This window comes from Halyomorpha halys, unplaced genomic scaffold, assembly GCF_000696795.3.
Source record: "Halyomorpha halys isolate HHAL.00 unplaced genomic scaffold, Hhal_1.1 Scaffold327.1, whole genome shotgun sequence".
NCBI classification, from domain to species: domain Eukaryota; kingdom Metazoa; phylum Arthropoda; class Insecta; order Hemiptera; family Pentatomidae; genus Halyomorpha; species Halyomorpha halys.
In genome coordinates this window covers 842,493-859,045 of record NW_027105022.1, presented here as the reverse complement: position 1 = coordinate 859,045, position 16,553 = coordinate 842,493, and the positions used below count along the sequence as shown (strand labels likewise).

At 29.3% G+C, this 16,553-nt stretch overlaps 1 protein-coding gene across 2 annotated transcripts in view; it reads right to left on the bottom strand.

The window, feature by feature from the left end:
• The window catches only part of Cad74A (cadherin-74A), a 106,618-nt gene that overhangs the window by 33,625 nt on the left and 56,440 nt on the right, over positions 1-16,553 (bottom strand). For both annotated transcript variants that reach the window (XM_067047641.1, XM_067047647.1), the window contains one exon: positions 5,709-5,811. In XM_067047641.1, the coding sequence (XP_066903742.1) occupies positions 5,709-5,740 (32 nt within the window). In that variant the 5' untranslated portion in view covers positions 5,741-5,811. The remainder of the gene's footprint in view (positions 1-5,708; positions 5,812-16,553) is intronic.

The window sequence follows — 16,553 nt, the reverse complement described above, 5'->3', positions numbered from 1 at the left end:
ATATATTTCAATTTATTTTATTTATTAATTTATTTCAATGTCGAATTGTCAATTATTTTATTATTTACTTTATGTTTTCAGTATTTATAAATATCAAGCAAGCACTTTGGTTTTTATTTTTTTATATTACTGTTTTTATCATTTTGATAGTGTTATTACTTAGTAATTAAACCATTTTATGCCTGACTTTAAAATCTTCATTGTAATCATTCTTATGGGACATAATGTCACAGAATAAAATTACTTTTCATTTCATCCTGTTACTTTAATAATAAAAATCACCAAAGCAAATCTTTAGAAAAATACCTTGATAAGTCAAGATTTATTTCTATGATAACAGTTATTTTTGTAAAACCAAGCGTTACCTTAAAACCCAAGATTGATATATTTATTATCTTTTTGGATGAAACATTATAACATTAAATCTATGCTAAATAAGACATTTAATTAAATAAATTAAGTGAATTATGGACAGGATGCAAATATCATATAGGAAGGATTCAGTCGTGAAATATTCCGAGGATTTTCTGACCTCACGGGTTGGTAGAAAATAAAATAGTTACTATGCGTATCAAAGAGACAAAGGGATGGGCAAACGATATTTCATAAGTGGCCTCTGTGCTGAGAAGTAGGGTGGTTTAATGAAGTACTGACATGATATTCGAGTTACTATTATTTGTTATTAAATATACATTTTATTAAAACTTAATCAGTCTTAATAAACAAATATTTTTAAATAATTAAGCTTAAGGACTGAGCATACAATACTTGTTTGAAGGGAGGTTCAGACGATTGACAATGTTGCAATCATTTGGTGTATTTTTATTAAGCAATGCTCCTATTTTATACTAATTGTTCCTCTAATTGGTCGCGTATGGCATGTAGGTTGGTTATCATACAAGTTATTTATCAAAGGTCCAGATTTATTCCACCACGAAATAAATTTCAACTCGCCTAGGCCGGATTCGGCCAGGGGCCGCTTCTTCCTCAGTTATGGCTTTTGGACATCATCTCCTCATTTTCTAATAAAGATAAAATGATAGCAAACGAATTTTCATCAAATCCATCTTTGCAAGGGAATCGTTCATCGACTTGTACAATGACTGGCGTCCCACTTCGTGGGCTTACATAACGGGCCTCGGAGTTGGATTTCTGTCTGTCGAGGAAGTCGTGCTACATTGTATCAGGTAGCCAGGAGTTCATGCCTAGGTCTGACATTTCTAGTTATGATTAGAACGGAAAAACAAAATTAATTTTTGCTTTATTAATTTAACCTTATAAGGTTCACTAATTAATATTCCTTTCTGCGTATTATTAGTGATTATCATTTTACTAGAAAAGAAAGTGTTACTACAGGTGCATCATTCTATGCATTCCTGAAGTTTTTAACTTAATTATAGAAAGTAAATTATACATACCAGCGTGTTTTCTTATTTGCACCTTCGTAGCACCCCCTCCCTTTCTTAAACTACATCGGGAAGCAACTAGCTATATCTAAACCATTACGTAACATTTTAACGGCATTTGATAAGTCTATATTATTCTTATATCTGGCAAACAAATATATCCTCTTAAGTTAATTTCCGAATTTTTTCGCAGTTTATATTTATATGGTTTTCATTTCTAATAAATATGTTAGAAAGTTAATTATTTCATAATTAATTTTATTAGCAAAATTAAAAGTACTTTAGCATTTAAGTCCTGTCAGACTAGTTTAATGAGAGTAAGGGTAACTACTATTAAAGATCATTTAATTTTACATTGATATATGTAACTCAATCAAAATCGTTATAGTCGTTTTTGATAAAAAAAAAAAAAATTAAAATCGATTATTAGAGTAACATCCCAACCATCCAACTGCCATCAATATTTATTTTCAGTATGACTTTTCGGTTTTTAGCAAGACTGTTCAAACACAAACACCCTTTTGTTAACTCAGGTACCTCAATACTTTTATTTCTGCCAAACTAAGTCGGTCAGACTGCAGACATTCTTACTACCAAGACAAAGATTCTAAGATTCATTAATATACAAATTTTGTTGTTTATTTTGTCTATTTTTCCTGAACTACTCATGTGGGTTTATAATATGGATATGGGCATACTCTTTATCATGCCCTTTTGCTGCCTCATATAAGAAATAGCATTAGTGTTTTAATCTTTATGAGGTTTGTATTAATTAAGCACCGACACTTTTGTTCATCTATGAATAGCTGCTCATTTTCCAGGATTGAGCAGAAAAACTCGAACATTCTTTATTTTTGTCAAATAAAGCTTCCTGACCTGACAAAGCATACTAAAGCAAGCACTCATTCGATGTTTGTATTGGGAATTGATCGAGGTTCAACTAGTCAAATATTGATTCCGACATGCTTAGGTAGAGGTAAACATTTTCTAATAACTATGAATTAATAAAGAATAGGAAATGTAATATTTAAAAAAATTGTCTTTTATTCGTACATTTTTTATATATAGCCAATCTATATATCGTTCGTGGTTTGCTCGCCTTGGTATTCATGTTCACCTTCCGTCTGTAAGAGTCAATCTTTTCCTGCGGTTTGACTTCTGATATTTTCTTCCCGTTATGCTATTCGTTGGTGGGTCTTTAACAGAAACATAAGTTCTTTTATAGATTCTGAATTGTATCAAACGTTCAACAACTATTTCGGTTTCTCTAGATAGTTACATTTTCGAGTATGTTCTGTGTAATTGTATTTAGGATTGGTTCTGGACAAGTAAAAGGGCAAGCAGTAAAATATTTAGGGTCCTATAAAAAAATTATAAATAAAAAAACTATCGAGAATTGTGGAGCATATACACTCCACAATTCTCGATTATAGAGTAAAACGTTGATACATTTTTATTATGATATAGTTTTATATTTAAGGATGCAGGCTTAGTTTAGTGGGGTTCAAAACGTTGTTCCTTCTTATTCATTAATATTTAATAATAAAAAATTATGCTCACTTAAATAACAAATGACCACTATAAAGTTGTTTACAATAAATAATAAAATGTTCATTTTATCAAACAGTAGTATTTGTTAAACACTAACAGTCTATAGAATTAATTAAAATGTTAACAATGAATTAATTCTCTAGATGGTTTTTATTTTGATATTTTATTTATTGATATATTCTACTCGCATTTATTATTCTTCTATACGCTGTTTAGTTGATAACAATTGAGTCGGTTAGAACAAAAGTCATGTAAGTCATTGTGTTCTAATCAAAATTATTTCTCATTAAAAAATTAATTAATTAATTATTGAGTGAATTAACTTCAAATGCTTTTATAGTTAGATATGCTTGTGACTTACTAGCTTTAATATAAAAAGCTGTTAACCCTCGCTAAAAACTTCAACAAAAATTTTGCTTATCTCAGAACACCAGGTTTGACTGACGCTTTTGCTTTCAATTCCTTGAAACTTCATAAATTTATTATTGACAAACTTCTCAGCAGATTTTATGATGGAAAGAGGTGTTTTTATCTTCCCCCTCTATGTATTAAAACCTTGCACCTTCAGAAGCCAATTTCATTCCTAGGTAATCTTTATGAACCTTCAAGAAGGTGGGAACGAACGGGTCTGACTACATTATTTTAAATACTTTCGCACATCATAAACTTCTCCTTCCTCTTTCCGTTTCCACTAGATCTTGTGAACCCACCAGCACTTTTAGTTTACAATGGATCTATTACAATATCTCTCATTGAGCGATCGTACCTTTACAAACAATGTTCGTCTTGTTTGGAATGAGACTTGGGAGTGAGAAAGTTACTATGACTGTACTCATCCGTCACTCCCTTGCTCAGCAGGTGTGAAAATCCAGCGATGATGTTTTAGTCTTATGTGGATAGCATTAATTATAAGTGTTCATGCAGCGTTCAATTTTAAGATTTTGCTCTATTTCTGTTGATGCTCTCACTACAGAATCTCATACTCTTCTTTCAAACACATATTGGGTCATTGTTTCATAATGAAAGCTAATAGTATTAGTTCATAGTTCAAGTGTAGAAACTAGTGTGGTAATAATACTAATACTTATTTTTTTCATGATAGGGATTACTATTAGTGATATTACAGGAATAAAAATGTACAAGTCAGTGTAATTGAATTTAGATAAATCTACAAGACTAATAGTATTAGTTTGTACTTTATTATGAAACAGGACCCTGGTGTTCCTATCTCTTTACCGAATGTATAAAACTTAAAAAAAAAAAAAAATTACACAGAACTATTTATTACACAATGTTTCATTATTTTAATTAATTATTGATTTTAATTATTGTTAAAAGTAATAAAACGTCACCTATGTTCATTCACACGACTTTCTTAACCGCTTTGGGTTCAAAGTTCAAAACAAAATTATTTCCTGCATCTTAGATAATATGAGATCATTCTTTGTTCGCATTTTAATTATTAAGAATGAAATAAATGAGCTCCTAAAATGTTTCGGGATATGTATAATTTTTAAAGTAGAAAAATGAAGAGGCAACCTACCCAATAAATAGCTATAATTAAATGGTTATAGTTATTTTAATATATTATTGTACTATAAATGGTCACAATTAGTTTTTTTTTCTTTTTGTTCGTATGGAATTTAATTTTTTTGCAAGAAATATTCCACGATTTAATTGTTATTGTTTCAATTTATGATGTGAAGTTATTTTTTTTTTCTTAGCCGATTCCATTTTTATTAGTGCCATTATGTAAAATTAAAAAAAAAAAACAGACTAATAATATTGAATGGAATGGCTAAATTCGCATTTATTTGAACTCCAAATGCTAAAAACTATTAATGATATTCTGTAGTACTTCACAGTAAGAAAAAAAACAAGATATTAGTTCAACATTTCACTATTATATAATATTGTTTTTACTTGTGTTTGTTATTTATTAATAGGGATAATCACTATTTCTTACCACTTTTGTTACCATTAGCTATAATCCGGGAGTCTTTTCCCAGCCAACATGTGTACGCACGTCACACATACCCATAACGCCTGGTCCATATCCGTGAGTATATCTCGGGTTACCAAACGGTATGGGTGCTGTGGAAAATGTGTCAGTAGACCCTTGGGAACTGGGCTACTCCTTAAGCTGGTGAGCAAGTTTCTTCAGGTTCGAGAATCGACATTCGATACGGCTTGGTACCTGTTAAAATGGAATTAACGGAGCAAATGCTTAGAACGATTCGCAGAGGTCGCTTGTCAAAGGATTCTGGTTTTCCTCCCATTCTTCCGGAAAGTAATGACAATATGCCTTTGGAATCTTCCGTGAATAGACACCATGTATAGCTTAGCATCCTAATATCCTGATATCCCTTATACCGTTGCAGTAGCCTATCGTTGCATCATTCATTCTTAAATGTACTTGAACTAATCTAAAACCTTAATTTTTTTTCGGTTATTATTTTTCAAGTCATTTTGTAAAGTAATAATTATGAATTCTAAAAACCTTTTTTCTGTCGTTGTCGAATGCTCTACAACATTAAATTTTTCACTGTTAAGTTTTTGTTTTGTCTAAAAACAAATATTAAATACACATACCTTATTCATAAATAAAATTTATTTTGTTTACTTTTTTTTTTTTTCTTAAAAGAGTTATTTTGTGATATTATGATTAATTTTGAAATGTTATTTAACACTAAATTTTTTTTTTTAATTTAACAAAATAAATTTTAAAAGCTGAAAATAATTATAACTTACATTAGTTCCGAGAACATGATAATTTCTTCCATCAAGATGTTTGTATTAAGTGCTCGTTACAGAGATCTAATCTTCCATCGTACTATTTTTTAGTAACCTCCACCTAAAATTGAAAAAAAAATATCTCAGATTGTTACATTATTAAAAACAGTTAAACAGTCATTAAGATCAATCCTAAACTTAATTCCAAAACAAAGGACTTATTAGAGAGTTTTAAAAACGTGACAACTGTATTTTATTAATTTTGATAGCTTTTCAACTGAAATATAAATGACCCTAGTAGTCGGTAATACCGTATTTTCTTTATTATAATTATTAATAAATCATAAAATAAAATAAACAAATGTATTGAAATAATTTAGATTTTTAAGAATTTTAATTGTGATTTTACTGTTCTAGTTAATCTTGATTTATTTCTAACTAAAGTGTATATGCTCCTTCGAAATACATTAAAATAACTTTAATCAGAAACATACCTTATTATTGTTTAAATAAATAAAATTTTATCCATTATCTATTGTTCACATTAAAACTTTTATTACAGTCAACCTTCTTTGTTAAAACTTATCACAACAATCAACACTAAATTTTAACAAAGAAGATTGACTGTAATAAAAGTTTTAATGTGAACAATTGACTAATTTGGGTAATTTGTGGACTGATATAAATGACCTGGAGAGAATAGCTTACTTAAAGTAGTTTTTTAAATGATGTGGTTCTAAAATTGTATTAAGATTACCCTTGAGGCTGAAACGTCGGACTTATAAAGGAATAAAAAATGTTTTGAGACTAAAATAGATAAAATATTATTTATTTAAAAAATATTAACCAGTCTCAAGAAAGTGTAAAGAACATAAACATAATACCTTATTATTTTTATAATAATATAACCATTATATCCTACTGATTTTATGAGCATATTTTCTTTAAAGAAATCATAGAAGGTTTACATGATATCATACAAACGTATTTGAAATGACGTATTAAAAATGACAACACAGAAATTCATCCGTTCCCGCCTTACTAAATACACTACATACACCACGACTTGACAAAAATCAGCTCCCATTTTAGAAATATTTCTTGGGAGAAAGTTTAATTTTTTTTTAAATACTAATCATAGTTCCTTGGCAATCGCCGAGGATTTTATAACTTTCACCATCTTCGGATCACGCATCTACTTTCTTTTTTAAAAAAGAACAACATCCTTAATACCGAAGAATTGCTCGGAATTAAAAGATAAGTTTCTCTTTATTACCAGAGCCATAATACTGATATAGTTTATTATTATTTCAATTTTTTTTTTTAAATTTTGTAGAATAATTCGTTTTTTGTGACGCCTTCTAAAAACCCATTAAAAAAAAAAAAAAAAAAAAAAATTGTACTGCCTATTAAAATGTCTCAAAATCCTAAATATATTTTTAAAATCTACTAAAAAAGTGTTGCTAATGTGGCTAAAAACTGATTGACAATTACACAGCATGCCAAAAAAAAAAAAAAAGTTTAACATCATAATTAGGAATTTAATAATTTTTTTAACAGTCAGTTTCTTGTTGACCCCTTTTTTTCTTATACGTTGTGTTTTGTTTTCATATTGAATTTTCTGTTTTTGTTAGAAAAATATAATATAATAAGTCGTGGACGTAAGGAAAAATATAATGGAATTCTTTATTTATTTGTGATTTTTAACAAAAAAAAAATACTCTAACGAAAATGTTTTTGTGATTTGATAAAATGTTCAAACAAAGAAAAAAAAATGTTTTCTGTTGATAATATTAAGGAACGTATAGTTATAAACAATACATAAGGAATGTGAAATGCAGAATTACCATTATAATTATAAAGAATGATAAATTCTCTAGATAATGTCATTAAAAGAATTAACAGATTTCGAGTTGCTAAAATTTGAAAAGGTTGTTATCTAGTTTTTGTTCTTAGCCCTGATTCGTGCGAAACGTTGGTACCAGTAATTTTTTTTTTGTTCTGCATTCCACCCCCCATTGTCTCCTCTTGTGCAAACGAATACGTACGTCTGTGACTAAACAGAACTGAACTTTGACATGTTCTCCGTTCTCCACGATTGAACTCACTTACTTTTTTTTAATTCGACCATTCCATTATTGTTTTACAAGGGTTCTTAGTATTTTTTTATTATTTTTATTTTGTTTTTGTTCTGTATGGAATTACGGAAAAAACATGAATCATAAGAAGATAACGGATAATATAGAGAATATTAAAACTGTATATAATAATATACAGGGAAAATATTAATATTTAATTTAAGAATAAAAATAATATAGATATGAGAATCAGCTAAATTAATACATGTACAAAATTGTAATTTATTTAAAATTGGAGTCATATAGAAAATATAGAAAAAAAAGTATATGTCATTCGTTAAATATGTAAGTATAATATCAAAATTGAAGAAATAACAATAATCAGATATAAACAGGTGAACATAGTTGACCGTAGATATATAAGGGGAGAAGATGGTCGGAGGGTACGATCAGCAGACAAAACACAAATAAACGAAAAAGAATTATTTATTTGTGCCGACATTTCGACCTGATTTTCTGGTCTTCATCAGGGCTATACATACAAAAAGAGGTAACGACCATAAGTCATTCAGAGAAAAAATAAATAATAGACTAACAAAATTTGGAATAATACATAACAATGATATGAAAATATAAGTTAATCAAATAGTTATATTTTCATTTCATTGTTATGTATATTTCCAAATTTTGTTAGTCTCTTATTTATATTATTTTTTCTCTGAATGATAGTTGTTATCTCTTTTTTTTTTTTTATAGCCCTGATAAAGACCTGAAAATCAGGTCGAAACGTCGGAACAAATAAATAATTATTTTGTTTATTTGTGTTTTTTCTGCTGACCGCACCCCCTCTCTCCACATCGTCCATCTTCTCCTACTAATAAGATATAAAGGTTAACATAACTTATAATTTATTTACTGTGCTGCCAGGCACGCGCCATATCGGATAATTTAGATATTTACTGGCAGGATTTCCCCTCTTTGTTACAGACAATAGAATGCATAAATCCGCACTTTGTATTAACACAGTTGAAACGACAAATACCTGTGTCATTATAAACAGATTGATGTTTAAGGAAAATGGCAGGATGTGAAGAGTTATTTGTCTACTTAATTTTCCGTATGAAGCACAATAAAACAGATCATTGTTCAAATCTCAAATGAAAATTGGTCAGTTTGTATCTTAGTTAAATCGAAAACTATTAAATTATTTTTGGCTTTGTGTAGGTCAAAAGACTTGATTTGAGAAAGTACTTTTACATTATAACTACTTAAAGATTTTTTTAAGTATTCATTTAGATTTATTAAAAAATACAAAATAATAAGCCTGTCAAAATAGAGCAAAAGCGATTGTCTGGCGTGATCATCAGCATAACATCTTGTCCGGCATTAGGAAAAACAATGAAATGAGATAGCTCCTTCCTGACATCAGTTTAATTAAAGAGATAGCGGAAGTAGTTCTCTCAGCCACGCCTTTTCCATTATCCCCTTGGTGTTCTCAGGCATTAAGCTTTTCCATCATTTCTATTACTGAGTTGATGTATCCGTGTAGTTATTCAGACATGTTTTTGTAGAGAGGCCTACCTGAAGGTTTGAATATATTGGTTACTTCACGTAGTAGTATAAGCAACAAGATTCTGCTTTCATAATAGAGTTACTACTAAAACGTAAATTACGTTAATAAACGTATTAATAATTTCCATTTTTTTTTCACAATTCTGTTTGACTTTTTGGCTTAATTTGGTTGGGTTTTTTTATTTTTATACATACGCCTCACTCTTAATCCAATAGTATTAAACTTGCACTAATGATGTGGTGTAAGTTAAGGTTTAAGTAGAATATCCATGTTTAGTTAAAATTACAGAATACCATACGAATTTATAACACTTCGCGTGTATATATAATGTACTGTAACGTGTTAAAGTGATTAGTAAAAAAGGAAAAATTTTTAACGACTAGTTTTTGTATTGAAATTGTATATTCTATTATACGTCTTGGGCAATTAGTCTGCAAATGAAAGACATCTTTTAATTGAACTGTGAGTAGTAAACAATTGAGGTTGTCTCCTTGATTGTTGACTGCGAATTCTATAGCCATGTGTGATGAGTTACAATGAAATTACATCGATTTTTTTGAACTACAACTGCTATACTCAGTTTCACGGGCGAGAAAGTATCTATTACGGAATTAAAAACTATTAAAATCTACCTTGAATGAGTACCTATCATTAAAAATTGGATCCCAGAAAACTATCGAAATCAAATGTGGGGGGAAAAAAACAACATATTTAAAAGGATTTAGTGAATGACATAATTTCTTCCTTATTAAAAAACAATAGTTTATTTAATATCATCAGCAACGTTTCGGGAGATTTCCCCCATCTTCAGGCTGCTGTTAACAAAAACTATATATTTCATATAACTTTCTCCTATTAGTCATTCTTGCTAATATATTACAATATTATTGTCATTTAATGAGTAAAATTTTGCTACTGGTCATACATTTTAGGAGAATAATTACCTTTCTAGATATAGAATATATACCTTATAGAAAGGTAATTATTCTCCTAAAATGTATGACCAGTAGCAAAATTTTACTCATTAAATGACAATAATATTGTAATATGTTAGCAAGAATGACTAATAGGAGAAAGTTATATGTAATATATAGTTTTTGTTAACAGCAGCCTGAAGATGGGGGAAATCTCCCGAAACGTTGCTGATGATATTAAATAAACTATTGTTTTTTAATAAGGAAGAAATTATGTCATTCGCTAAATCCTTTTAAATCTATAAGACTCTTCCAGCATAAAGGATTATTAAACAACATATTTAATAACCTTAAAAAATAATTGAATATCTTAAAACTTTTTGTGACCTAAAACGGTTGTACCACCATGTCCAGTAAATTAAAAATCTTGTGAATAAAATGTTGCAGAGCATCAAACATTCCGATACTAGCAAGTACCTTAAATCTAAATACAATGCAACCCAAGGTGCTACCCTTTCACTCACTCGCTTATTCGTACGAGTTCTACTCAACTTCCACTCGCTTATTCGTACGAGTTCTACTCAACTTCCAGTTAAGCTATGAAAATGGGAATCGACAAACTTATAGATTTTAGCCTGTAACTGATAGCCTAGTGAACTAGGACCTCCCCAGTTTTTTTTTGATCGATGTACACGAATCTGATTTTCATTAAAATTTTTTTTTTCAAGAACCTTCTTTTTTATTTATTTATTTTTCACTTATATCTTAAAAGCTATCTGTTTTTTAAGTTCTGCTTTGAATAAGTACTTCACGTAATAAATTTGTTTCAGAGTTATGGTTGAAACACGACTGGGTTTACCTACTTTTCCAAAATGTGATTTCTAAAAACAAGCACTTTGCCGAAATATGCTCTAATTTAAAAAAAAAAAAAAAAAACTTATAAAGTTCAATAACTTCATAAGAATATAAAGTTATTTATGATCAAATTTTGAGTCCAGGGAGTAGCTTATATTTTGATTTCGGTCAAATATATTTGAAGATATGTTCTATTTCTCGTAATATTCTCAACATATATAAGTGATTAACTCTGAAATTCACTAACTTAAAGTTAATGAATATGTTTTTAATTCAGTATGTTAGTTTAAAATTTAATTGAATACTCGAGATTTTTTATTTACTTTTATTTTTATAGAATTTCTTTTTATAGAACGACTTATTACTGTTCTGTAAGTAATTGAACAATAGCTCTGATCCGAATAATAGCACTCATTCATAGGACGCTTAAGAAGCTCGACGCTGAGGAATCTTCTTGAAACAGTGACCTACTTCCCGAAGACCTGTACCCGCCGACGACCCAACTGTCGGTTTGGCCTTCAGGAAGGAACGAGGCACTAATTCGATGACTCAGTCTTGGCCCACATCTTTCTTCTCCTCTTTCCTACTTTCTTCTTAGGCTGCAGTTTTTTTTTGGGGGGGGGGGTGAATTCGCTTTTTCCTCTTTTGGATCGTGATCTACTTTTATTTTTAGGGGATCATCCAGGTCATTACTGTTTTCAACAAAAAAGCCAAACTTTAATAAAAAAAATCAGTTCATTGACACCCTTGGCTACATTTTTTGGAAGGGATGTTTTCTAATCAAACCATTTTTATTAATATTTTTTTTAAAAAGTTTTAATCATTGTTGATAAGTCCTGAAATAGAAAATAAAACAGTTTTTGCGTAGTAATGGCCTAAAAACTTATCAAATTCAGCAGAGATGACAACTTATTTTTAATGAAAAATATTATAAACAAACTAAACACCAATTCTGCCTATTTATGAATTGATATTGTCATCCCTTTATAAAATAAACTGTTATTTTAGTATTTGTTAAAAATATAAAATAAAATTTGTAAAACTTGCAATGTCCTTTCTTTTCGAGTTGGAAATACATATTAGCTAAGTCAATCTTAAATTAACGACTATCTTACTAAATTTGAAGCACTAAGATGGACTTAGTAAGCCGCAAAGCTGTGTATAATTCCCTAATTTTTCAACCACTATTTTGTTTCCACGACTTACTTTGGCTGCTAGCTATTAGATATGGATAGCTTTAATTTCTCTGCCAGTTTTTTTTTTCAAAAATAAAAATTTATTTTTTTCTAGTTATCCGATAAATATGTTTTTTAAAAATCGTATTTACCCTGAATACAAAAGAATTTTGCACTGTTTCCCTGATCAAGGAGGGAAATGAGGTGCAATTTATATCCATTTCATTTTCCATAGAACACGTTCTGGTGGTTTCATAGAACTTTTATTTAGTGGAAAAAAGTTGTCCAATGAGCAGCAATAATTTTTTTTGGACGATAAAATACGACCTAGTAACGACGGATCCTTCCTGTCAAACTTCATTTTAGTTTTTAATTTTTTAATCAAATATAAAATAAAAAATTAAAATTTAGATTCCAGGTAGGCCAGATTTTTTTTCTATTTTTGTATCGAAAATCTTCGTCATCGCATGAATATTGGAATTAGACGTCTATAAATTAATTGAATAAAATTTAAATTATGGCGTGGCATTCTTTGACATGGTTTATTAAACTAAGTAGGCTAACCCCAGATTCGTTAATGGATTTTTTTTTTTTTTAAAGTGTAGTTAATGGATTCGTGCTATGTTTGACTTTAAAAGTATTTATTTACTTATTTAATCATTAATCGAGATTGCTATAATCATTGAATTGAAATAGCTAATATTGTAAATATTCATTAACCATATATTATACACTTTTATAGGTGTGATTAGTTAGATCGTATTAGCTAATAATTATTCATTAACCCCTGATTATAATATTTTACAGATAGGGATACATATAAATTATACTATTATAAATATTCATTAACTGAAAATTGCTACTTTAAAGTATTGTTAATTAAATTTTAATTGCTAAGTGTAGGAAAATAGTCCGGGTGGTAGTCAATAAAGGTATCAAAATAGTAAAATAAAACTATTTTATTTTTATAGTTAGCCATTAATTAAATTTTAATTTTTAATATCGTAAATATTATAGTCCTCTTTTCCTTTGTTAATTCACAATTTTATGCTACTGTTAAATCATATATTTTGTTTTTAGTAATTCCACTGTTTCTCTCATTTATTTATTTGTATTTATTTCTCTATTATTCCTTAGAAGCGAATTATATCACTTTTTATTATTACTTATATCTTCGCTATTTTAACTTCATCCAAAAATATCCAAATTTAGCTAAGTATAATATATAATTTCCGGCGTATTTACTCACTAAATTCAAGTATGGCAGACTTGAGCTTAAGATGTCAGCCATGAAAGTTATCATCTTGTCAGTAAGTCAGACCATTAATTAACATAACATAATCTGTATTTTGTAAGTAACAAAGTAAAAAGGACCCAAGAACTTCTAATACTCATTGCTAATGACGTTCTCTGAATGGCATACAAAGCAGTCACATTTCACTCCACTTGCATTCTTCTCAGTCTCCCATGACGTTTTTAGAATAAATGCCGGCAAAATCAGTTCTACGAATTTACCTAGCTGAAATCTTCAAAATTTTCTGATCGCTTGAATAATACTGCCTTTTTAATATTATTCTATATTAACAATATTTATAAATTTATTTCTTCTTTATATCTATTGGTTTTTATATTTATTTATTTTTATATTTATCACTTCTTTTTATAAAACTTGTTGTCAGATGCAGTTATTATGTCAATGTTATCAAATAACATTACAAATGCCGCTACAAATATGGTTAAAGACAAAAAAAAAAGATAATATATCCATCAAATCTAACATAGTCTCCCACATAGATAATATTTAATTAGAATTTAATAACATAACTCAACAAATATTTATACAGATGCAAGGATATAAATACAAGATTTTGGAAAATAAATGTTGTAAAATATAAAACTTCTTATATTGCTACAATATTTAAAATTCTTGCAAATTATTTTGTACATAAATTTTATCTTATATTTTTTTAAGAGAAAAAATATATTGGGTAATAATATTTAGATTAAGATATACAAGAAAATAATGTGGAAAAAATGAATAATAAAAAAAAAACGAAAATATATTAATAAAAACAATAAATGGAAAAAAATGTATTACTATCATGTATTTAATAGATGATTCAAAAAAATTATTTTGACTAGTCTGATCAGTATGCTATGTATGTAGTAAACCAACGCAGTTCTGTAGCACACCTTTTTCAAAAGCTTTACTCACTCATGGTTCTATGTCAGAGCTATTTTAACACATATCGAAAAATTCAAACGAATCACTGGAAAATTGTTCTACAAATGTTTGCATAGCTTGTAATCTACTGAATAATTTTAGCAATTTAAATTATCTGAATGATTTATTACAATTTTTTTTTGTTCACTATTTACGAAGCGCTGGCTGATAAGTGGCAAAGACGAAAAATATCAAAATATATACAATACATAATCATGGAACCACTTGACAGAATAAACAAAGTGCAATGAAGAACCTATAATAGATCAGTCACTCCTAACTACTAAGACCAAGAAAGAGGATAAGATTATATATTCCGTGGGGTCACTTCTTTCCTGTCTATTACGAATATTAACTTCCTGAGAAAGAGAAATTTGCGAAACAAAGAAACTAAGAAAGTCATGCGTAAACTTACAGAAAAAACTTTCTTTCGTCTTTAGATAATAGGTTTGTAATTTTCCCAATAATATTTTCATTAAATAATTTAGGACATCGAACAAAAATAACAAACAAACATAAAGAGCAATAGTGATTTTTAATCAAATATATGCAGCATTTTTTGTAAAATATCCATTTTATTATAGAGTTAATGTTTCAAATTTAACAAACCTAAAGATGGGTTTGTACTGGACATAAAATTGCTAATAACTCCTGTTATTAACATTTTTTCATGATTCTCCCAAATAATTTCAATAATATTCGCTGATAGAATGGTAGCTAAAAACATTTGATTACGTTTACAAGAATTCGTTGAAAATGTCAATAATAAAAATGTTATTAATATTCAGTTAAACAATTAGTGGTGGCATTCGGGTGCAAAATTAAGAAGAGCGCTACTTATTCGAATAATACTAATTCGTCTTATTACGAATAAGTATACAGTTTCTCTTCTGGAGCTAATGTTATTTTGCATGTAAATCGGAACGATGAAAAAGAACTTCAGTTAAGGCTGAAATGATATATGTCCGTTATAAAACCTTTTTAGGTCTGTATCCCCGAAAAAAATGTGTTTGTTAAAATCGAGGGAGGACTACATCAAGATTTAGTGGCCCAAAAGCGAATCCCCATTCTAATGCAGTTGAGGGGCTAAGCACTGAGTGAGCATGTAAGTGCTTGCAAATGTGGGGTGAGCACGCATAGAACGAACTGAGTTGTGAAAAGTGGATCCAAAGAGCTTTGCGAGTTATAGGATCATTAGAGGAGAGCTTTAAAAAGATCATCATTCAGTCAGTTCACTGAGCCACCGTTCTTTGGTTTATTATTTGCAATAATGAATTGTAACTGGCAAAAAAAAAATTATCAACCCCCTCAAATTTTGAAAATGTATGCTTGATAATACGTAGAATCAAATCACCCAAAACGAAAATCTGTCTTTCTGCCGTACATTATTCGCCGTCCGAGGATTTTATCCGAAAGTATTGGGTCAATTGTTTTTGATTTGGGATCAAAGATACAAGTCATCCGATGATGATCCTTGGAACACTTCATTATCAACTGCCTTTTCGTTTCAAAATGGCAGTCGATTAGGTACTGCCTACGGCCAGAACTCAGGCATTTATGAACATAAGAGAGAAAATCCTTAGTATTTAGGTATAACTTTCCCGTCGCCAGGGGAGGATGGAGGGGTAAAATACTCGGGGTTCTGGACCTCAGGGGGAGAAAGGGAGGGGGTGCCTGATTAGGATAGACTAATTACATTGTTAATATGAAATAATAAACCCTTGTTGGTGCAAAGTAATATAAGCCGTTGTTGAAGCATTACCTAAGCAAATTCGAGACTGTCGCGGTACAGATTAGGTTCCGGCTTGGGCGACTTTGAGGTCGTGGTGGGCCTGCAGAATGAATTTTAGACTTGAATTTAGGTTAATATTTGATATGAATATAATACAAAAATAAGTAAAAGTTCCTGTAAGTTATAATAAAAAAAAAAGAAGTTCCCATAGCATTTTTTTCGATCCCTAAATGTACTTCACCACAATTATTATTAATATAGAGGATTATCTAGATGAAAGGAGCAATGTCCAGGGAATGGTACAGTTCGACC